The sequence below is a fragment of the Megalops cyprinoides genome, chromosome 12 (genome assembly GCF_013368585.1).
Source record: "Megalops cyprinoides isolate fMegCyp1 chromosome 12, fMegCyp1.pri, whole genome shotgun sequence".
Taxonomy (NCBI): domain Eukaryota; kingdom Metazoa; phylum Chordata; class Actinopteri; order Elopiformes; family Megalopidae; genus Megalops; species Megalops cyprinoides.
Genome location: NC_050594.1, coordinates 32,815,819 through 32,837,405, shown reverse-complemented (window position 1 = coordinate 32,837,405; position 21,587 = coordinate 32,815,819). Strand labels below are relative to the sequence as shown.

Here is a 21,587-nt window from a genome sequence, read left to right as displayed (position 1 = left end):
ATTAGTGGGTATATGCAATGCAAAAGTATGTCTTTGCTTTGGTACCACCATGAAGGTAAATGTTTTTTTCATGGGTCTGTTGCGCAAAGGGACTGAAATTGTGTCAGAGGCGGGCTTTGGGTGTGCTGCATAGTGAACACGCATCCAGGGTGAATGTGGGACTGGGGAGGAAAGCCATTTGAAATTTGTGCCGCCCAGTGAGCCATGGTTCAGTTGTCAGTCAGGGCAATCAGCGACCACACAGCTCCCGGCCCCAAAATGCAAAACGGACCAGCGAGGCCAGGCAGAGGGGTGACCGCCAACGCCACCGCCACCAGTACCTCTACCCTGCGACAGCCTCGACCCAAAATGGTAGCCAGCCGGCAGGAGCGCAGTTCCTGCTCTTCCACCTCCTCCTGTCCTGTGTTCTCTGAGCGCCGGAGCGATACAGAGGAGGACCCTCCACCCCGCCCCCCATCCAGCCTTTCCTCTCCCAGCTTGCGGAGCTCCAGCACCAGCCTTCACAGCTCCAACGCCAGCCTTGTCAGCTCCAACCCCAGCTTCCGGAACTCCAACGCCAGCCTCGTCAGCTCTAACCCCAGCCTCCGGAACTCCAACACCAGCCTCGTCAGCTCCAACCCCAGCCTCCGAAACTCCAGCCCCAGCCTGGGCAGCTCCAGCCCCAGCCTGCACAGCGCTAGCTCCAGCGAGGACGACAGCAGCTGGGATACCAACAGCTGGAGCTCTGGGGCCACCTGCCTGCTGCGCAGCTCCATTAAAAAGCACAGTGAGGAGGTCTTCCAGGCCCGCCTGGGCTCCAGCAGCCGGGACGATCTCAGCGGCAGCTCTGAGGCCAGCTACGTGAACGGGGACGCCGTTGGGGGCAGCTGTACACGGCCAGAGTGCCAGGAGGGGGCAGAGCAGGCAGAGCGGGTGCTGGGGAGGAGGGATTCCGCACAGAGCCTGTCATCCAGCCAGGGCACGGCTGCTACGTCAGCGCAGCTGGACCAAAAGATCGAAGCCAAGCTCAAATTCTCCCAATTCCTGGATGAGGTGACCTGCAGAGTGCTGGACCCCGGCAGCCTGCAGGCTTTCGGTGCTCTCCGGCAGAGGGAACATCCCACCCTGTGGTGCAGCCAGAACGGAGGCCCCAGCAGCACTGGTAGGGAATCCAGGAGGAGCGACGTGGCCCAGTCCATCTACCAGTGGGCCAAGTGCTTGCCCAGTTGCAAGGTCCTGGATGCTGGTGAGATCATGAGGAAGGCTCAGGAGGAGCACAGCTTCCAGGAGCCAGCAGGGAAAGCCTACCTGGAGACGGACATTGACAGCGTGAGGATGAAGGACGAGTTGGAAGCCAACAGTCCCTGGGAGATGAAGAAGGAGACCCCTTCCGACAGGGGAAGGGAGAGAGAGATGGAGAGGAGATCCATGCGGGCAGCCCCAGAGAGGATGAGGTCTCCCAGCCCTCTCTTAAGCTGGAGCAAAGATTTCCCCAAGTACACCTATCGGTCCACATCTCTTCCACGCAGCGTCAGCAGCATGGTGAGTATGAAGTGATGAGAGCAGAAACCCACCTGTGAGGCTATGGCTGTTACCAGTATCCAGCCTATCACTATCCTCTTGCCTACAGATAAATCAGAATGGTCTATTGCTATGTTTTCAGATTTCATGTCTAGAGTTCTTGAATGCTCTTGGATCCATTGGCAGGGCTTTTTGCTGTTAACATGCAATAGATTTTCCATTTGTGTTTTCCATCCTGGGTTTGTTTTCTGCAAATAGAAACATTAAGGAAAGAAGTGTACTTTGTAATCATGTAGAATTGTAAGAAGTTATACACGTTACTAGATTTATCGTAATATACTCAGTGTTCTTCATATTTACTTTGAATACCATTCTGAAAAGGACTTTGCTGTCTGTTTGGTCTATTTTGGTGTCTCTGTTAGCCTTAATTGTTTTACATTCCTTTCTCTAAATATGTACATTTAAAGTTAGCATTTGAACTGTATGTTCATGTGACCTTAGTAAAAACTTGCATAATATACATGCATATCTCCATTTTACCACTAAACAATAAATCAGACCACTCTTTATGTATCTATTCTATTGTCGTTGGTTTTGCCAGCAGTACAGTACATGTGGAATGTCCATGTGCCACAAAACATGTCAGTGCAGGTCAATAGAGACAACAAGCATGGACGCTACTTAATGTGGAAGTATTGATCTGTGAGTTCATGTTTCTGTATGCGGTAGTTTCCTAAGCCCTGTCAATGTTGGAGGAAGTCATTTTGGCCTTAGCTCTCCATCTCACTAGTTATATTTATATATTTGAAATTCACGTGACAGTTTCGCCGAATCAGATTCCTGTCTCCTGACTCTCTAAACCCAAGGCCTCTCACTATCACCAGAGTGCGTTGGCCTTTGAAAAGCGGCTGAGCTAAAATCCATGTTCCAACAATTCAACTGAAACTAATGTTAATCTGATCTAAAAGATTAATCAAATCAAATTTCATTCAAAATAATTGAAATAATCCTCCTTTTTATTAATCCCTGGGCCTTGATGCCTTCAAAGTCATCTTAATTTTGTTGTGTGAACCACAGCAAAAGCATTAGTACTTTTGTAATCACTCAGTCCCCATCTGTTTTAAAATGCGATAAACATTCCTTCAGCCTGATAGCACAGGGCAAAGGTGGAAGTTGTTTTACTGACATGCAAGATGTTCCAATCTCATGTGGTACTTGGCATTGTAGGATCATCCATTAGACTGATTTATCTTCTGGTGCGAGTTGTCTTGACCATACAGAGACAATGTCTGCACTTCTTTTTTGACTATTGAGACAGTCCTACGTTCTCTGTAATTTCAGACAGGAGATTCAAATACAGAAGTTTGAATTTATTTTGTAACATAATGAGTATCAGTAACTCCATATCAAAAAAGCTTTATTTTCATGTCTTTTTTCCAAGTGTCTACCAATGGAATTGGAATAGGCTGCTCTGGACTCCTCCCATTTGGGTCCGACTGATATTCCAGAGTGGCTGGACTTGACTCTATGCTCATCTTCAATTGGTTCAGTCTGAACTTAGTCTAATACTGAATCTCTCTATGTAGAAAAGGCTGAGTTTTGATGAGTGTTATATCAGATATCATGTAGTATACATAAAATAACTATGAATTACAGAAAAATAATTTTTATTGTTGTTAATTACTTCTTAGATCATGACTTCACCGACCAATTTGGATTCACTTGAGGTTTGAGGGCCACAATTTTGTGCATGCTGTGAACGTTGCTTCCCCCAGATTGAACAAATAAATAGTTAAAAATCTGAAGCCTTCACCCTTACTATTCAGCTTCAATAGTCCAATAACAGAGATTCAAGCATGTCTCATGCTTTGTAAGTGTCTGTGAATGTGCCCTATATTAATAATGCACCGTGGATACACTCTTTTGTCTGAGACTGCAGGCTGCAGGTGTGGCTCTCAAAATGCCACATGCTAAAGTCCACCCAGCCATCAGCAGTGACATCAATGAAACACCCCTGCCTATAGGGAGTGGAGAAATTTAATAATGAAAGACAGCAATCACGGAATGTTGGTCGCCGCCGAGAATTCTGTGTGTGTCATCACCATCTGTGTGCAAGGGGGGTCAGTCGGATGGCAGAATTCATCACCGTATCACCTGTGTGGTGTGTTATCTCCACCGCTTTGAGCAGAATGGAAAAAATGCTCCTCCCATAAAAACATGTGGCATGTGAGGACTGCAGACTGCAGAACAGAGGCGTCCTGTGCCTGTAATTTAACAGTGAATGCAGCCATTACTGCGCTTTATGTGTGTGGAGGTGCGTGGGCGGACGTGTGGGTGGGAGAGCGGGCGGACACAAGGGCATTTTTTGTGTGAGTGCATGAGCGTGCGTTTATGTGTATGTGCACGTTTAAACTCTGATTTATTGTGTATTTATAAATAGAATCGCTTCAGCCTGTCAGAAAAAAGCAAGGTGTGGAGTGAGCAGGAGAGACTCCTCCCCATTTTTAAATGATTGGTTTATTGACCTGATTTGACGTAGACACAATCCCACATAGACTAGGAAAACTGCCGCAAGTTAGATGCTGTACTTAGCTCCAGTCACACACCCTACATGTTACTCTGAGTCCTCACAGCATGGGGTGGTCTGGCAGTTCACCGCTGTGTTAGAGCCAGAGAGATGTCACTGCGCATCCCATCTCCTGCAGCATCCCAGGCCCGGATGAACTCACTGCTTCCTCAGCGTAAACCTCTCTAGAGTCACATTACAGTTCTAAAAGCCACCCTGGCTTGTTGCCGCTGCGCAGCACTGCACTGTACAGTAAAGGACAGGCAGTCTAGGAAATGCACTGTGACTGCATTACGAGACAGCATCATCAGAGCACTGAGGAGAGGTATACCCTGAGCATCTCTGAGAAACAATCCCCTGTTCCCAGGTCCACTCCTGCAATGGCTAAAAGACTCTGGGTGTTGGAGGAAAAGTGTCCTGCTCTGCCACATAACAGTGGAGATAAGTGGAGAGAAGACAGAGGGAAATGCCCAGCTGGAGCAATTTGCCCAGGTCTGCCCTGCAGTTGTGATGTCATGTCATGAGTCTGGCAGCATCAATCACTGGGAGGGGGGGCTTGGTCTGTGGCAACGAGAACGGCATCATTCAACCCTCTGAGAAGGGAGGGGAGGGGCTGAGGGTGGAGTCAGAGGAGAGTCCATAGTAACTGGAAGCAGGCTCTGCAGCTTAGAGGGAGATTACTTTCATGACAACGGTGAGTCATCCAGCTGTAGCAGAGACTGTATTCATCACAGCCCAGACTGCAGATCCACGTGCTTCCCCATTGCAGCGCCAGTTTTGAGACATGCGTGGAAGCACCAGTGCTGTGGGCCAGGCTCAATATACTGAGTGAAATGCATACTGTAAAGCTCTACCTCTACAGCACACTTCTGCTGCAGCACTTACAAAGACTTAGTCTAGTACTGTAGTATTCTAGTCAAAACCAGGGATAAATAGTTTGCTGTGAAATTAACAATAAAATGATCACAAGTGGATTAAAGACCCTGTGGAGAGTGATGAAATTATCATTCTACTGTCCCTCCCCATTTGCAAAATTACATAAAAAACTACAGTTGAAATAGGATTTGTCATTCCACCTGTGTGGGAAGAAAGCTTTAGTGGAGTTATTCCCAGTTAGTCATTTCTGTTCATTATGTAGGAGTTGATGGACAGGTCATCATGGAGAGTATTGTATTACTACAATGAAGACTGAATATATATATATATATATATTCAGAGTGTCTGTGGAACTGACAAAAGAGGAAGTAGAAGTAGATATTAAAGAAGAAGTAGATATTAAAGTAAACAAACAATGAGCATGCCATGCTATCAAGGAACTTGTAAAATGGCAAGAAACGAGACAAGAGAATTACTAATGTTACACACAAAACAATGCAAAAGGCTATTAAAATGTAACACATTTACTTGCTTTTCTTTCATATAGCTAGCTAACTACCTATCTTCTTGTAAAGACCGTGTGCTAGGTTTTGGCAGGATACCAGATGGATTAATGCTTGCTGTGGCCATTGACCTTCAGTTCAACATGACTGATTGGAAAAAGCCAATAACACTTCTTTGTCAGTTGTCTGTGCTGATTGTGCTGTTCTGATGACAAGGGTGTTGACACTCCTGGAACTTCTCCCTGGTCCCTCAGCGGAGGACAGCTTGAGCTCCAGTTGTCTGGCTTTGACCCTAATGATCCTACCTGCTGCTTACGGACTGTTCCAGAATTTCTGCGGACTGAAGAAAAAGAACATTAACGTGCTTTTGTCGCATTCCAGCATCAGCAGTGATGTAATTGACAGCTGTGGAGGAGAGGTTATTACACTGCAAATGGGATGTGAGGCATCGGGAGCTACCGATCGTGTTCCTACCTGGACCCTCCCACACACAATGCCATTCATCACACCCCTGTCAGTCATTGGCCACATTGTCTGTGTGGATGGGAAACTGGTAGGCTGTTTGTTAAGCTTAGTTATATTTGACTAAAACAAGGAGCATGTGCACTCCTTTTTGGCAACATGTGACGGATTTGGAACCCTTTGGTGTGGTCTTTATTCATCATTTTATTTATCACTGTGTTTGCATTCCAGTACATTTGCTTGATAGGTAACCTTATGGAGGGCAGCTTAAAAAGCTTACATTGTAAGTTTCAATAGCTGCATTCAGGTTAGTGTTTTTCAAGGGTAAAACACCAGCATGCTGCATGCATTTAGAACCAGCTCCCTTCCCTCTGGTTACAAGCCTCTGTCACATGTCATAGTACTTGCCAAAATACTTTATTTACTACTTTATTTCATTTTCATCAAAAATGTATTTGTTGCAGATGTTTGACATAGCATGAAAATAATCATTATGATCAGTTATCCTCCTGTTCATTTCACTGGGCAGTTTCTGTGATACCCAAGAATCCTGATCAGTATTAAACATCATGTCTGTCAAAGAATCGATGGGAAAGGACATCCATTCTATAGCCGGCTCTGTGCTGCAACCTCAGCCTGACTGAAAATGAATTCCTCTTGCATATTCCCAGCCTTCTACATTATGCAGGAAGAAATGGAGAAAAAAATGCCTTGAAACCATCCTCACGTGTACCCCACAGTACTGAGCTCGAAAGAGGGAGGAAAAGCAACACGTAAGAGGTGGAAACTGCACTGTCCCCTTCGATGTGTGAAAATCAACAGATACGGTTACCTGTTACTTTCCTGCACCCCCCCCCCCCCCCCCACACACACACACACACACACTCACACATACACACACACACACCCCACCCCCTCCTCCTCCCCTCCTCGTTCTCATCTACTCAGTACGGCTACTGAGTCAGTCGCTGCCTGTGGCCCTGGGGTATACTGGGATTCTGCAGCCTACTGCAATTTTTTTTCTCCCTGTTAATCTGTCAGTTTTTTCTCTCCTGCTCTCTGCTAATGCAGATGTAGATTTGTTTACCACGGCTGGTGTGAGGCACTTGTCTGAGAGTGCTTGTTTAAGACTGGCTGTGACACTCCAATGCCTCCAAGAATCTGTCTCCTGCTTTATCCATCTAATCTCTGCTGATTCCTTTCAGGCCTCCGACAGCGAAATGCATAACATAAGGTAAGCCACTCTCTTTTACTTCTCCTCTGTGCTGATTCCCCCCTCCTCACTCACACACACACCTCTCTCTCCCTCTCTCTCTGTCTCTCTCTCCCCCTCTCCCTCTCCCTCTCCCTCATTCTCCTGCCTCCTTCACTAGTGAGATTCTGACTGCCTATTAAAGTCATTTAATCTAGCTGGGATACAAAGGGAAGGTTTTATTTCAATGCGTGCTACTCACAGAGAGGGGACATGCGCAGGAATTTGGTGACCTGATCAGCTGAAAATGAAATGTAAAGCTAATAAACGGTAAGGAGGCGAGAGCCAAGGAAAGCGCGTGTGTGTGTGTGTGAGTGAATGAGTGTTTGTGTCTGCATGCGCATGTAGCACATATCTTTGCCCCTGTCTTATCACAGTAATTGTGAGTGCTTTGCTAGTAATGTTATACCTTACTGGAGTTCTATGTTTTGACACAGTGCACCCCCGCCCCCTAACCCCCCCTCCCCCCCACTTGTAAAAGCAGATGCTGAACTGACAGCTATTCAATTAGACAAGCATTTCTTCTATGCGCTAAAGACAGAATGGGAAATATGCACAAGTAATGCCTGCATGCTGTCTTTCCGAGCTCTTTGTCAGAGAGCTCAGAGTACTGAAGATTGTGTACAAAAGTGGGTGGGTTTGTTAAGACACAGCTGGTTAACCCAGAGCTCACTACATTCAGCACTCTGTCTGTACATTAGCACATTTAGATTGCCTTGAATCTCAAAAGGCACCCTGGGATTTGCTGAGAAATTCAAGCGAGAGAGCAAGCTGTTGGGCAAGATGATACAGTAGCTGTCGCCGTTCAGATCCCATGTGCCAGTAGTTTTGACGAAGTTGCTCAGAGCTGCACAGATCAGTCACGAAGGTGTGGTAGATTAGCAGCAGGTGAGTGGGGGAGATGAGAGATGGAGAGCCTGATTGAAAATTGATATCTGTATGTGGCTAATATCACAAATGGAACAAATTCTCCTGCTATTATTTTGTACATTAAAAGATGGCATTAGCGTGATTATAATTGTTGTTAGTAAGATCCATAATGAGGATAACGATACCATTCTTGCAATTCAATGCTCTGCATATCTCTTCCATACCAACTTGTTGTCAGTCCTTTTCATACTGTTTTATATGGCTAAATTAATTCCATTCATCCCTCTCTGCAGCCTTCAGCTCCAGTGGGGAAATTGATTTAAATAATCACCACAGGCTATTACTAAATTAAAGCAAATGTTACCTATGACATCACTCATGCTTTGAGAATCCTAGGGGCACCTTTTGAAGTAGTGGTGGGAGCACAGGAGTCAGTTTGTCACCATGTTATAATCAAGCCCTTGGGGAAAGGAAAGCACAATGGACTATACTCAGCCATGAGACACAGGTGATAATAGAGAACACGATGGGTTTGCCTGGGATGCCAAACCACATGAGTATCGCAAGGTAGGAGAGGCATCAGATTGACACCATGAGAGACATCCAGCAGAGTGGGAACGGTGTGGGAATTTTGGGGGGGAGGGGAGGGGGGTGCAACTGTGGGCACGTTGTCAGAACACAGGAGAGGAGAGCCGACCGCTGGCCTCGCACTCCGCACTCAATTACAGACAGATTAAGTCCCATCTACTTTTATGGCCATGCGTTAATTCATGCTTAGAGGATTCCGGAACTCGGAATTGGGACAGCGGAGCCAGCTGCCGGCCGGCCTCAGAATGACTGCGGCTTCTCAGGCGTATGATGATGTGTGGAGAGTGCCATGCATTTCTTCTGCACGTTAACTTCAGCCTCTCTGTTTTTCTGCTGGGAGAGCACTTTACTTTTAAGAGTTTACTCTCTTATCATCAGCGGTGCCAACAGGACCGGGTGCTGGGGTTTAAAAGCAATGCATGTCCTTACACTTGGCAGGACAAAGGACCCTCAAAAGAAGTCAATGAAGGCATCCAGTTTAGGCCAGCTGTGAGTTTCTGAGCTCTCAGACTGAGACTCTGTTCTGTTCAATATTTCAATGTGAAGGGCTTTCTAAACATGTAAATTAATGCATTTTGTGGGAAGGTTTCAACCATGATTGTTGTTACAGATGACAGATGTTGTGGTGACAGTGGAAACAGCTGACATTTTGACAGAAGTGCAGTAAGTCATTTGGACAAATGCAGATTACTAATGTTATAAATCAGACACAAACCATCATTTAGACTTATTGAAATATTTGGACCTCAAGAGCAGAGGATTTACCAAGGCTATCAAAGGTTGCATACAAGATCAATGAAGTGAATTTTTAAAATAGTTGCTATGGAAATTGATATTGTAAAGCTTTTTCAGTTATTTCATGTTTTTATAGGATCTCATGAGTAAGGTGTTGCCTGGAGTGAATAACCTCCTAGAGACATCTCCAGTGTTGTTTTTTCTGTGTGTGTGTGTGTGTGTGTGTGTGTGTGTGTGGAGGAGAAATGTGGACAGTACAACTCCTGAAGCCCCAGTTTCATCACCCCTCCCCAGCTCACTAGTTCTCCCTCTGAAAGAGCTACTCCCACTCCCCCCATCCATTCCCAGGGCAATCGAGTGCACTGAAAATGCATTGCTAACTACCTGAGATGTTTTTTACTGCAGTTACTATCATTGCTTGTTTGGCAGATGGCCTTACATACAGTTTTCATTCTACATATTATCAGTTTATACCACTTACTGATCACCATTCTCCACCAGGGCCTCAATATACCTTATTGTAGTGGGCAGTTTGCGGCTCTGCTGTGTCCATGGTTACACTACATGACTGATAACCACAAGGTTGTAGGTTTGAGGCCGTGGTGGGGCACAGCTACCAGTAAATATTAAGCTGTATTAATATCCACCCAAAACTCAAACTGAACGCTCAGTGGGAAATGATGTAAATTCATTGTGTGAAAAAATTAAGAAGTGGGTAGCTCAGTTGGCAGGTCATTCGCTTTTAGCCCAGGTTCAAAACCGGCTATGCCACTTGCCTACAATGACCTGAGATCCCACAGAGGAGGAACAAATTGGCTTCATTCTGGCAGAGATAGTGGTAGTTATGTTGACCAGGATTTCCTCATCTCGCCACTCTCAGGCACCTTGGCATTTGTATGGATGCATAAAGGGGATTAAAAATTAAAAAGCAACACCAGTCTTATCATTAAGCACAGTCAAGAACGACCCCCTCAACACGCAGTACTTGAGCTGTGTATCAGTTCACAATATGCAGTATTTGAAGTTTGTATCAGTTCTTGATATGCAATATTTGAGGTGTGTATCAGTCCTCTATATGCAATATCTGTGTATGAGTCCTGGCAGTAGATACCCAGAAGGCTTCATTCCTCTACCTCTTGTTCCAGTTTGAAGAGCTTACTTCTCTTCTGGCAGGCATATGGCATTCCTCAATGCAATTCCTCCCAGGCTCTGGATTTTGATGTTAAAGAGAACAGTGCCAATGGTCCAAAGCGTACCATCAAGGCAACTACTCTCACTGTTCTTTATGGTGGAAATGATCATTGTTAATTCTGATACTCTGAAGGCTGCCTTTGAATGATTGCATTTGTGTGTGTGTGCGTGTGTGTGCATGCGTGCGCGCGTGTGTGTGTGTGTGTGTGTGTGGGTGTGGGTGTGACTGAAAGCATTGTGGCTGTTTCTGCTCTGCCACATCTTTTGGATCAACATGTACAATTCAGGATGTACCAACTGAATCTTTCTAACTGTTGCTGTTTGTGTAAATGCAAAGCATTAAAAATGGAGGGTTCTGGAAACCTCATGCCTGTCTTAATTTGAGGACATGCCTTCAGACTTTTAGAAAAGAGGCCACATCCCCAAATCTTGTGCTGTATGTATTGCAGGAGACCCAATGTACCCTACGCTGGGTTTGATCACACTGGCAGCTTCTCAGCACCTCTTTTCCGATTGCAGTTGTTGTATTTTATAATTACTACCTGTCTGTTTGAGTAATGGCTTGCAACAATGCTCCACGGGAGCCCAGCAATCATGTGATTTGCTTTTTCTTTCTGTTGGCTCCACTTGTCTTGACTGTGTATTTTTTTGGAGCTCTAAGACACTTTTAAGGCCGGCCAGGGCTACATCACATGCAGGTCAGAAGCAGAGATGGGTTGGTGGGTGGTTAACATGAGCAGTTAGGTGGCAGCTTCATCTGTAAACTATCAAAGGCCATGCTGTCCATAGTGTTAGGGTTAGGGTTAGGGATCAAAATCATTTTCCATCATTCTTTTTATTCTCTGAGTCTTGGCTGCAACACTCTGCTGTGGATGTTTCTGAACAGAGCCACGGAGCAGTGTCAGCATCACATTTCATTAGGAGGGGGAACAATAGGCCACACAAGCATTGTGCATGGCATTTCTCCATTACTTTCTTCCAAGTAAGTTTGTCACTCACACTGAGTAAGCAGATAAGGCACAAGAGCAGATGGAAATGTGTTACTTACTGTTAGCGACTGTGAAGAGCAAATCAAAGCGCAGATAAAGGAAGCATTTAAATGTTACAACTCCCAAGTTACACATGAGCTAACAGAAAATCAGTTAAGCTTGGAAGGTGGCTAAATTAAACCATGTTTATTTATTATTATTTTTTAATCTGTTATGTTACTTTGACAGGGACAATGTTCACAAATCAACATTTATGCAGATGTGTCTGTGTTAGAGTTCCAGATTTATCTCTTATATTCATTTTCATCTGCAGTTCCTGGGCAAGTGGAAAACAGACAACAGTATAGTCAGTGTAGCCTGACACCCCATCTTCACCTGGGACCTCATTTATAAAATGGTCTTACAAACAGATTTGCACTATGTTAACTTTCCTAATGGCCAAGCCACTATATTACAGGCTTGAATTAGTGGTGAGACACACAAGCCTATAACTGTGTGTGTGAATATGATCATGTTGTACTCCAGATTGGGGATGAAGAATGAAATTTTCAATATTGCTTCAACAATTTTGTGCATTAATGGAAATGTAGGTCCCAACAAGTAGGCCCCAGACCTTTGCTAATTAACATTCAACTCTGGTTGTGCTAGCTTTATTAGACGACCTGGTGAACCATGCGTTTTGCAGGGTGAGAGTGTTTAGGGACCGAGCTGACTTTGTTGGCCAACGTGATAGCTGTCTTGTAAGCCACTGTTGCTTTCCCAGACACATCTTGATAAGCCTGTGTGATTCCTTTGGAACCAGTTTGTGTTTCATAGATAAAAGAGCTGCACAATTGACAATATGTCATGCGCATGATCACTTGTATAAATATTACCTACGAACTTTTTGAAGAAAATTTGTACAATTAGGGATAGGATGGAATCTGCTTTTTATAAATGAGACCCCTGGTCATGCCCATAACCAGGCATGAGGTCACCAAGGTCTGGACCTCGGTAATTTCTTTAGAGCTAAAAATAAAATTTGAAGCTAAATACAACTGGATAAAAAAAATCAGTGGTTGAGTACTTCTCCTCCAATGGACAACAACATTGACAAAACCTAAACACCCGGGCCTCACTGTTTTCCGAACCCTGGTTACGGCCATGCCCCTGGTATTAAAAAGCATCCTGGAATCGGATTATAGCTAGGTCCAGTAAGATCGGATATTTCTGGCCAGTAGATGTAGATGTAAGAAGAATGCATTGTGATGAGATCGTGATTGGTTCTCACTGACCATCTCCAGAAATGGACAAGGATGTGATTGGTCTGTGTTGCAGCCAAGTTTAGATGCATCTGGCCACTGAAAGCAAATACAATTGAACAACATTATCTTCAAATCACTTTGTGCAGTGTGGTTTCACATGGTATTTTCATAGGTCACAGCTGCCAAGAAATGTGTTCAAAGGTGTACCTCCTCATATGAAAATTGTCAAGTCAGTCTTGGTGATTGAATGACAAGGCAGTATTCTCCCACCCCTCCAGGCTTTTATCCCGGGCCACATAGGCCTGTACGTGGTACTGCTGTAAGCTGCAGCTCAGACTGTCGTTGCTGCAGACATCACAGGTCTCTGCTGTTATATCTGATGCCATGTGCATCTAATATGCTGAACAAACAGCACTCAGTTACTGCTAGAAGCTCATTGACTTTCAATGGGAGAGGGGTGGCAGGCAGTGAACCCAGCAGGTGATGTGGTCGGCAGGTCTCGTGAACAGGCTCATGAAATGCTGCTCTAGGAGAAGAAAGATCATTGCATTGCTGATTTTTCACTTTTTTAACGCTGCATCCCCACCTTCTCACACAATCTTTGCCATGTAGCAAACTTCCTGAATGAATCTGGCTGCAATTAGCACCACCGTCTTTCTTTTCTCGGTAGCTAGAATGTGTTCTCAGTAAAATCCTAACCAATCGCCTCTGATATGATAAGCTGGACATGTGAGCATATTTAAACCCTGGCAAAAGGCGCTCAGGCCATCCTGAAAGCAGTGATCTGAAGTATAGAAAGAATGGAGTGAGCGTACCAGAGACGCAAGCATTAGCATCAAACCATGCGGCAGAGAATGCAACATTCAACAGCAGTGGTGCCCCCGCAACCATAACAGTTACAGCAGTAGCAATAGCTGCAGGCATTTTTATTTTTGGATCAATGCCAATCACCTTAATCAGAATGCAAAAAAACACTTTGTTCCAAATTTTATTTAATATAGTCTACAAAATGTCTGGAATAATCATATATACCTGTAGGAAATGCAGCTTATGATTCCTTAAGTGCAGTGATACACTGCTTGGCCAAAAAAAAAGTTGCCGTTTGGATTTAAATAAGCAAATGATCTGGGGTTGCTTCAGTTGGTGAGGTCTAGGCTCAGCAAGGTTATGTGGCAATAAAATGAACTTAGCTGCGTACCTGAATGTACTGAATGACCAGGTTATTCCATTGTAGCGAAGGGCGAGAGCAGTCACCCCACCTGGCCTCAAACCTAGGTCTACAGGGTACCAACCATGCCACTTTGACCGCGACACCAAAGAGCCAGGCTCATTGGCATAGCAGTCAGAGCACATACTCAACCGTAGTAACGGCACTCCCTCACACTGCCCTCCCCTTCTGGAAGTGTGCCTATGCGCTTCACGCACCATGGCGTCCCTCGCACATTTTCCTGCCGTACTTCTCCCATCCCAGGGTGCCCCACTCACCAGTACTTCACCCATCTCTGGGGTCCCTCACACTGTGCTTCACCCATCTCTGGGGTCCCTCACACACCGGGGTCAACTGAACCTGGGGGTCCCCTCATAGGGCTCACACACTGGGCATGCCTCCGATAGCCTCACGGCAAGCCATCCCACTCTACCACCATTTGTAGCGAAGGGCGAGAGCAGTCACCCCACCCGGCCTCAAACCCAGCCTCGAACCCAGGTCTACGGGATACCAACCATGCGACTTTGACCGCGACACCAAAGAGCCAGGCTCATCGGTATGGCGCTCAGAGCACATACTCAACCATAGTGATGGCACTCCGTCACACCCATCAATGGATTTTTTCTTCCCTGATGGCATGGGCATATTCCAGGATGACAATGCCAAGATTCATCAGGCTCAAATTGTGAAAGAGTGGTTCAGGGAGCATGAGGAATCATTTTCTCACATGAATTGGCCACCACAGAGTCCTGACCTTAACCCCATTGAAAGTCTTTGGGATGTGCCAGAGAAGACTTTATGGAGTGGTTTGACTCTCCCATCGTCAATACAAGATCTTGGCCAAAGATTAATGCAACTCTGGAAATAAATGTTGTGACGTTGCATAAGGTTGTTGAAACAATGCCATGGGGAATGTGCATCGTAATCAAAGCTAAAGGCAGCCCAACAATATATTAGAGTGTGTGACTTTTTTTTGGCCAAGCAGTGTATGATGCAGTATCTTGAAGCACATAGCATGTAGCTACATGGAATAATTCTTCCCATTCAGGAATATGTTAGCATTCGGATCTGGGGGTGTTATGGGGTTTCTAATTTCCAATCCTCAAAGCTTTAACCTGGATCGGTGGAACACTGAGGAGGACACCATAATGTCTCTGCATGAATTACCTATACTGGAGGGGAACACCTCAATACTACATCCTGAGTGATGTGGGGAAATTGTACATCGGAGGAAAGAGAAAATCTTTTTGCTTTGCTCTTGCACAATTAAAAACATATAATATATAGTCCTTTCACCGTGTAAGTTTTTTGCAAAATCCCATCCTCTTTTATCACGATTAACCCTTAAACATTCCCTCGGTAAGTTACTGATTTGTTCCTTTTGAATATAGTATCCCCTCTGGAACTCCCACAGAGGGATAACATCCACAGTGTGGTGTGTCTCCTTAAGGAAAGGCTTTGATTCTTTTCAAGCTCTAATCTTGTTGCTAGCTAATTGGAATGTTATCACGTTAAAGGCACAAAAGGCTATCAATTAGTCTGCTGTCTGGTCAGGGACATGGAGAGAGATCTGATCTGAGCTCGGCAGCCACAGAATCTGATCTCACGGCATGTGAAAGACCCTCACAGACCTGTAGTATTAAATCTGCAGAGGAGGACAACACAGGCTGCATCTAAAGCTGACTTCATGCTCACTCAGGAAAAGGGGGAGGTGTAGTTCTCATACAAGTCTCATCTGCATGCTGTGAATACATGACCACAGAGTGCCACCAAATCACAGTGTGATATGTTCTCAGAGGGGATGTCTTATTGTCAATGTCTTTATTAAATAGGCATTTCTGCAAGAATCCCAAGGTTTGCCACCTGACCCTGGGGGGGGGGGGGGGAGGTATTGGGCCAGGTCAGCCCAGTAAATTGTAGCATCAAACACTCAGTGTTCTATTTTAAGACAATTAACTGAATTAAATGTATGTCAAGGTTGGGCCAGTGTCAGGATTTCTGTTGGTGGGTCTGGTTCATTTCAGGCCAAATTTCATATCCATCAGAACTCTACATGTTGCAAATATGATTAGCCATTGTGTAAGAAATGAGCAGGTTGTATTTTAACAAACAGTAACAGAGGACTCTGGGGAAATCAATAAGAAACTGGCAGGGGTCTGTTCATTGTTATTCGCTTATGTCTGGTTACACCAGGTTCTTTTAAGTGACCTCTTTTTAAATGACCCAATTGCCTATCATGTATTCTTTCAAACTCAGAATTAAGTACAGTCTGCAAAGTATTTCAATGATTATCTCTCACATGCATACAGTCACACACACACACACACTCACTCACTTGAATACAGACACAAATGACAGGAAAATTCTCTTTCTTGCTTTGTGGATCATTTAGTTAAATTGAGAGAAATATGCTGAGTTTCAGTTTTGCAGCAGTATGGAAGTGGGGTCAAAGTTAATGGCCAGTGATGGTTCAAAGAGGTTAGTCTCTGTGATCATCACTCTCAAGGGGCAGGTTTGTGGGTTTCACCATGAAGGAACAGACCGATGCAGGGCCACAACTTCCTTCACTGGACTCATTTCTCCCATGCTGCCAGACGGGGGGTTGTGCGGGGACGGTGCTAAAGATCAATGCAGGCCATCCTTGTGTTGTCTTTCTCATATTACACCACTTTTCATCATCAAGGAGTCAAAGTAATAAGTTCCCAAAGAGATGTGAGGAGTTTGGTCCGAGGCTTATTTGCTAAAGATGCAATCAGCCTCCGTGTGTTTGCTCTTGTGATAATGATGCTGGGGGCATTCATGCTTGGAAAATATGGTGACCAATTGCTCCCTGGTGCCTGTGTTATGGCTGTCAATAATGGTGAGGTACAGAGTCCCGCTGGGTCGGATACCCTGGTTGTTGTATTTAATGCATTACTATATGGAAATGGAACAAGAAAAAATCAATGCATCCCAGCTACCCAAAGCCTTATTAATCCTCAGCCTGGCAGCACATTTGTTGCAGTGAAACAAAGCGCTTTAATCAAGGACTCTGCTTTACTGCTGAACTTATCAATATGCCAGAGTTTTGAGACACTCCCAAACAACAGGTTTAAGGGGATAATTCAACCACTATTTCATAAAATTGTATGTTCTTCCTCACCTTTGCTTTAAGTAAGGTTCCACAGGGAAGAGCCGTGATACTTTTTACAAAGCAGTAAAATGTGCTAATTCAAAATTATTTTGTGGTCCCTTGAATGACTCCAAACTTCAGGATGCATTTTTCAATGTTGTTTTCTCTCTGGATTGAACCACCTTGCTGTTCATGCTAAGGACTGGAGACAGAGAGGGGTGATGTTGAAGGGATCACGTCTGTTTAAGCTGAAATCTTTCTAAACAGTAACCACCCCCTAAAAATACACAGGGCTTAATATGTCCAGCACAGTCATCTGGACATGCTTGTTGCCCTCATATAAATGTAAAAATGACATGACTCATTGTTGGGCAGTCCGAAATTCCCTTCTAAGTTGCCATAGAGGAGAAATGTAGCATCAAGTGGCAACGTGAGTGCAAATGGAGAAGTTAAAGGAAGAGTTCACTGCCCCTGACACAGTTTAGTGGACTTCATTAGGAAATCCACTGAAGTGGAAACTATGGTCCAACTTAAAAATAAATTTGCATTGTGGTTAGTGTTGCTTTAAATGATGTGGAGACAAGGGAAGAGACAGAGAGGATCACCGGAGAGCAGACTGCTCTTAAAGCAAGCCTGCTGTCATTCTGCCCTACTTTTAATGGTGACAGAGTGAGTTCCTCACATCATGTTAAAAACTCAGAGTATGACACTGAGAAAAAGAGGAAGAGTCTCTCTCTGCCTACATTTTAGTACTGTCTTCAAATTCAAATTCAGATAAAGTTTATTGGTATGACAATAATGAAAAAATGCTGTAGATATGTTCTGCCATGTCTCCAGTCCCTTCTACTCCACTCTGGGTGCTGTGTTTATCCCATCCGGCACATGGACTAGAACATGGGCGAGGGGGAATGGCTCAATGATTAGAGGCCCACAGTGAGTTTCAGCTGAGTGAGGGAGGGTGACACCCAGAGCGTGTTAACCCTAACCCAGGATACAATCCAATGTAATGGCTGTGGTGATGCGCCATGTGGAAGCTAACAGCAAAGCTGACGGCAAAGCCAGGGATAAACCCTTCTCCCACTGCAATGTGATGTTTACTGTTACATTATGTCATTCTGCCAAGTGAATAAATGAATAAATTATTTCACTTGAAGGTGATTATTACAATACTGGTGATGTGGAGGATATTGTGTGCATGTCAACAGCAGCTTATTTCAGCTGTGGTTCGTTACTTTCATTTCATGATGTTTTCACCATTGAATGATTGAGATGGACTTATATGCCAAAGAAAAAACTTATAACTTTTCCAAAATATCACAATGCTTAAAAAAGTAAAAAAAAAAGATATATATATATATACACACATTAATGTTAATATCATTGCACAGAACAAATTCAGATTGTTCACAAATATTACATTTTACTCAAAAAACATGGTTGTGACAGTTATTCACACCTTTAAGGTAGACTTTTAAACAAAATAAAATTGAACAAAATATGTATACACCAACACTGTGCATTTTGGGCGTTCTGTGGAATCTTCTCAAACTATAATGACGTATCCAAAGACTTCCTGTTTTCTTCAAAAAATGCAAAAAGTGGTGATTGACATCCAAATGAGATGACTGTGAAAGACTCTAACAAAACTGGTATGTTTATGATAGTGTCAAGAATTACCACTATGGCATTCATGGCCAGGTTACAAAGAATAAGCCTATTTTGAAGGCAAACCACAAAAAGAGGTGCCTCTATTTGACAGACTACCTTTGAATGACAATTTGAATTTAGATAAGATCGTCTGCTAAATGAATGTAAGGAAGTATGTCTTATTATGACATGAAATTAAAGTTGAGCTCTTTGGACCCGTTTATCAGCATTATGTATGAAAATGTGTGGCTTATTTTGAGGGAAAAACTTTTATGTGAAATATGACAGGGTGTCTGTTATGTTTTGGGCTTGTTTTGCAATTCTGGGTCCTGGAGCCCTACATAAGAGAGAGGCAGTCATCAACTCAAAAATGTATTAGTGCATTGGGGCCAAAAATTTGGTTCCATTTGCCAAGTAGTTCAAGCTTGGCCAGTAATGGACATTTCAGCATGGCAACGATCCACAGCATTTATTCACACCTAGAAAGAAACAGGTAACTCAGCAGAAAGTCAATGAAACTTGCTATGTAGTTTTCAAGACCTAACATTTGTGGTTCAGACTCAGTTCACAATGGACACAACCACAAACCAGACTAAAACACAAAGAATCTAGAGCCATTCTGCCAGGAGGAAAAGACAAAAATCTTACCTTAGGAGGGCTAGAGCCTAACAGAACTGTTAGTACAATCCATAGCTGAGTACAGTTCACAGAATACCAGCTACATGCAAGTGAAAAATGTGACCCCATGTTTTCTGTAATAAAATGTTTTTTGGGAATAATGTGACTTCCCTCTGTGCAATGATATTACATTACATCACATTACATGCATTTAGCAGACACTCTTATCCTGAGTGACATCCAGCACAAGAGAGCATAAATGTATCCATTGAATATAAATGAGTAACAGTGTCAGTCCAGGCTAACAACACTACCAGACCAGTGAATGTGAGCATAACACTGTTCAAGCCCTATCACAAGTTAACTTGTGTGATCTGAAGCCAAGTATACTGCAATACAACAGTCCCTAAAACAGAATCCAAAATACATCACAATACTACACGTAAAATAAGTATAAAATAATAGAGTTATTAGGTGTTAGGGGGCAGGGATTAAATTGGAACCAAGGTGCAATCTGAAGAGGTGGGTCAGAAGATGGCCAGTGGTTCCATTCTCCTAACCTTCATGGGGAGTTCATTCCACTGCGGGACCAGTACAGACAGGGATCATGTCTGAGAAGAGCGACCCCGTTGGGTCAGGACAGTCAGTTGCCCTGTGGATGCAGAACGCAGTGATCTTGAAGGAACATAGGGTTTGAAGAGTAGTCATAGTTATGAGGGGCTGTCCCATTCATTCTCCTGTATGCCAGCACCCAGGAATAGAATAATATAAGGCCTTTTTATTTTTAAGCAGAAAAAAAATAACATTTTTCTCTTACATCATGCTTTTTTGCTATTTTAAGTTATGAATAAATACAGGGTGCATATTTTTACATTGGTGATTTTAAATTGGATATCACATGAAGTACTGAAAGCCTCTTGCCCCACTTACTGCTTTGGCAAGACCAATTCTGCAAGACTGAACCTGTGAGAGACTGCATCAAAGACTGAGGTCATATGATGTGTTTCCCCTGTTAAATCCTAACACCTTCAACACCCCCCAGTTCAACCCAGTGTCAGCTACAGCCAACCACATAATAGAGACCTGAGCAGAGACTCCTACCTTCATGAAACAAAATGTTCCCCTGGTCTCCATCAGGGCTGATCACTCATCGTTCCTAGGAGGCAGTGGATTGTTGTCAACCTGGCAACTGATGACTTCATGTGGTGCATTTCCGGTAAACATGATGTCCCATTAGCTTGTGCACAGATACTGAGGGGAGCTCCCCTGGGCTTTCTTCTGGCTGGCTCTCCAGTGGCCCTCGGGAGTAATGCGATTTCAGTGAGATTCAGAAGTCAGCCAGAAAGATATGCGATTGAATTATGTCTCTCACTCTGCTCCTGAACCCCTCCCCCAGCCCATCTCAGACCGCTCACTCTGCCCCTGCACTGCCGTGAGGATGGGAGGAACCTGTCGCCTAGTCCTCGTGCCAGACCTCCTGTCACAAGGAAAAGAACCAAACCTCTTTTCATAACCAGTTTCCAGTAACCAGTTGTAGACGGTGCAAAATCTGTTTAGTCGTACTTGAAATGCAGTCTTATCAACACTTGCTTCTTCAGACCACCATGCACAAATTACATTTAAATTAATTTAAATAGTCAATACTACTACCCTGCAATTAAGGGTAAATGTTTTGACATTAAAGTACAGAAGCAGTGAAGCTTATGGAAGAAATATATTAGTTGTGCTGTTTAGGTGACAGCATTGTTTCTGTCTTCAAAGTGTTCTATTGTGAATGACCTTCTCCATCTGTCTGGATTTTCTGGGCCAGGTAGCCCTGCAGCTACATGACACACATACTGGGTTCCACCAATCAGAGCTGACTAGCTCCCTCCTGCATGCTGTGTCTGTGCCAAAAATTGTATATTAACAAGATGTTACATTTCCGTTTACCGTATGGGGTGGATTTTTTAGTGTCATTATTATTGCTGGATTCACCATGGGTGTGAAAGCGCCAGCATTCTGTCTCTGTAGAAGATCAGGGAAAAGCGCTTACATCCTACCCATATCAGCTGCATCTTAAATAATGAAGTCTAAGAAAAGGCTTGGGACTGTTAGGATCTACATTGTATTTATCTAATTATCCACAGGAACTGTCCCAGGACAAAGTGTCACTACAGGGTAAAGTGTTAATACCATACCAAGGCAGATGACCCCAAATCGTTGACAAGAACTGTCCTAGAACAAA

The 21,587-nt window shown here is 44.0% G+C and overlaps 1 protein-coding gene across 3 annotated transcripts in view; it reads left to right on the top strand.

The window, feature by feature from the left end:
• The first annotated feature begins 6,889 nt into the window (after positions 1-6,889).
• LOC118787290 (brain-enriched guanylate kinase-associated protein) overlaps positions 6,890-21,587 on the top strand; it is a 61,409-nt gene continuing 46,711 nt past the window's right edge. For 2 of the 3 annotated variants that reach the window (XM_036542807.1, XM_036542804.1), the window contains exon 1: positions 6,890-7,141. In XM_036542807.1, coding sequence (XP_036398700.1) covers positions 7,128-7,141 — 14 coding nt within the window. In that variant the 5' untranslated portion in view covers positions 6,890-7,127. Of the gene's footprint in view, positions 7,142-7,285; positions 7,430-21,587 lie in introns of those variants that run through there. The other variant, XM_036542805.1, reaches the window with a different exon arrangement.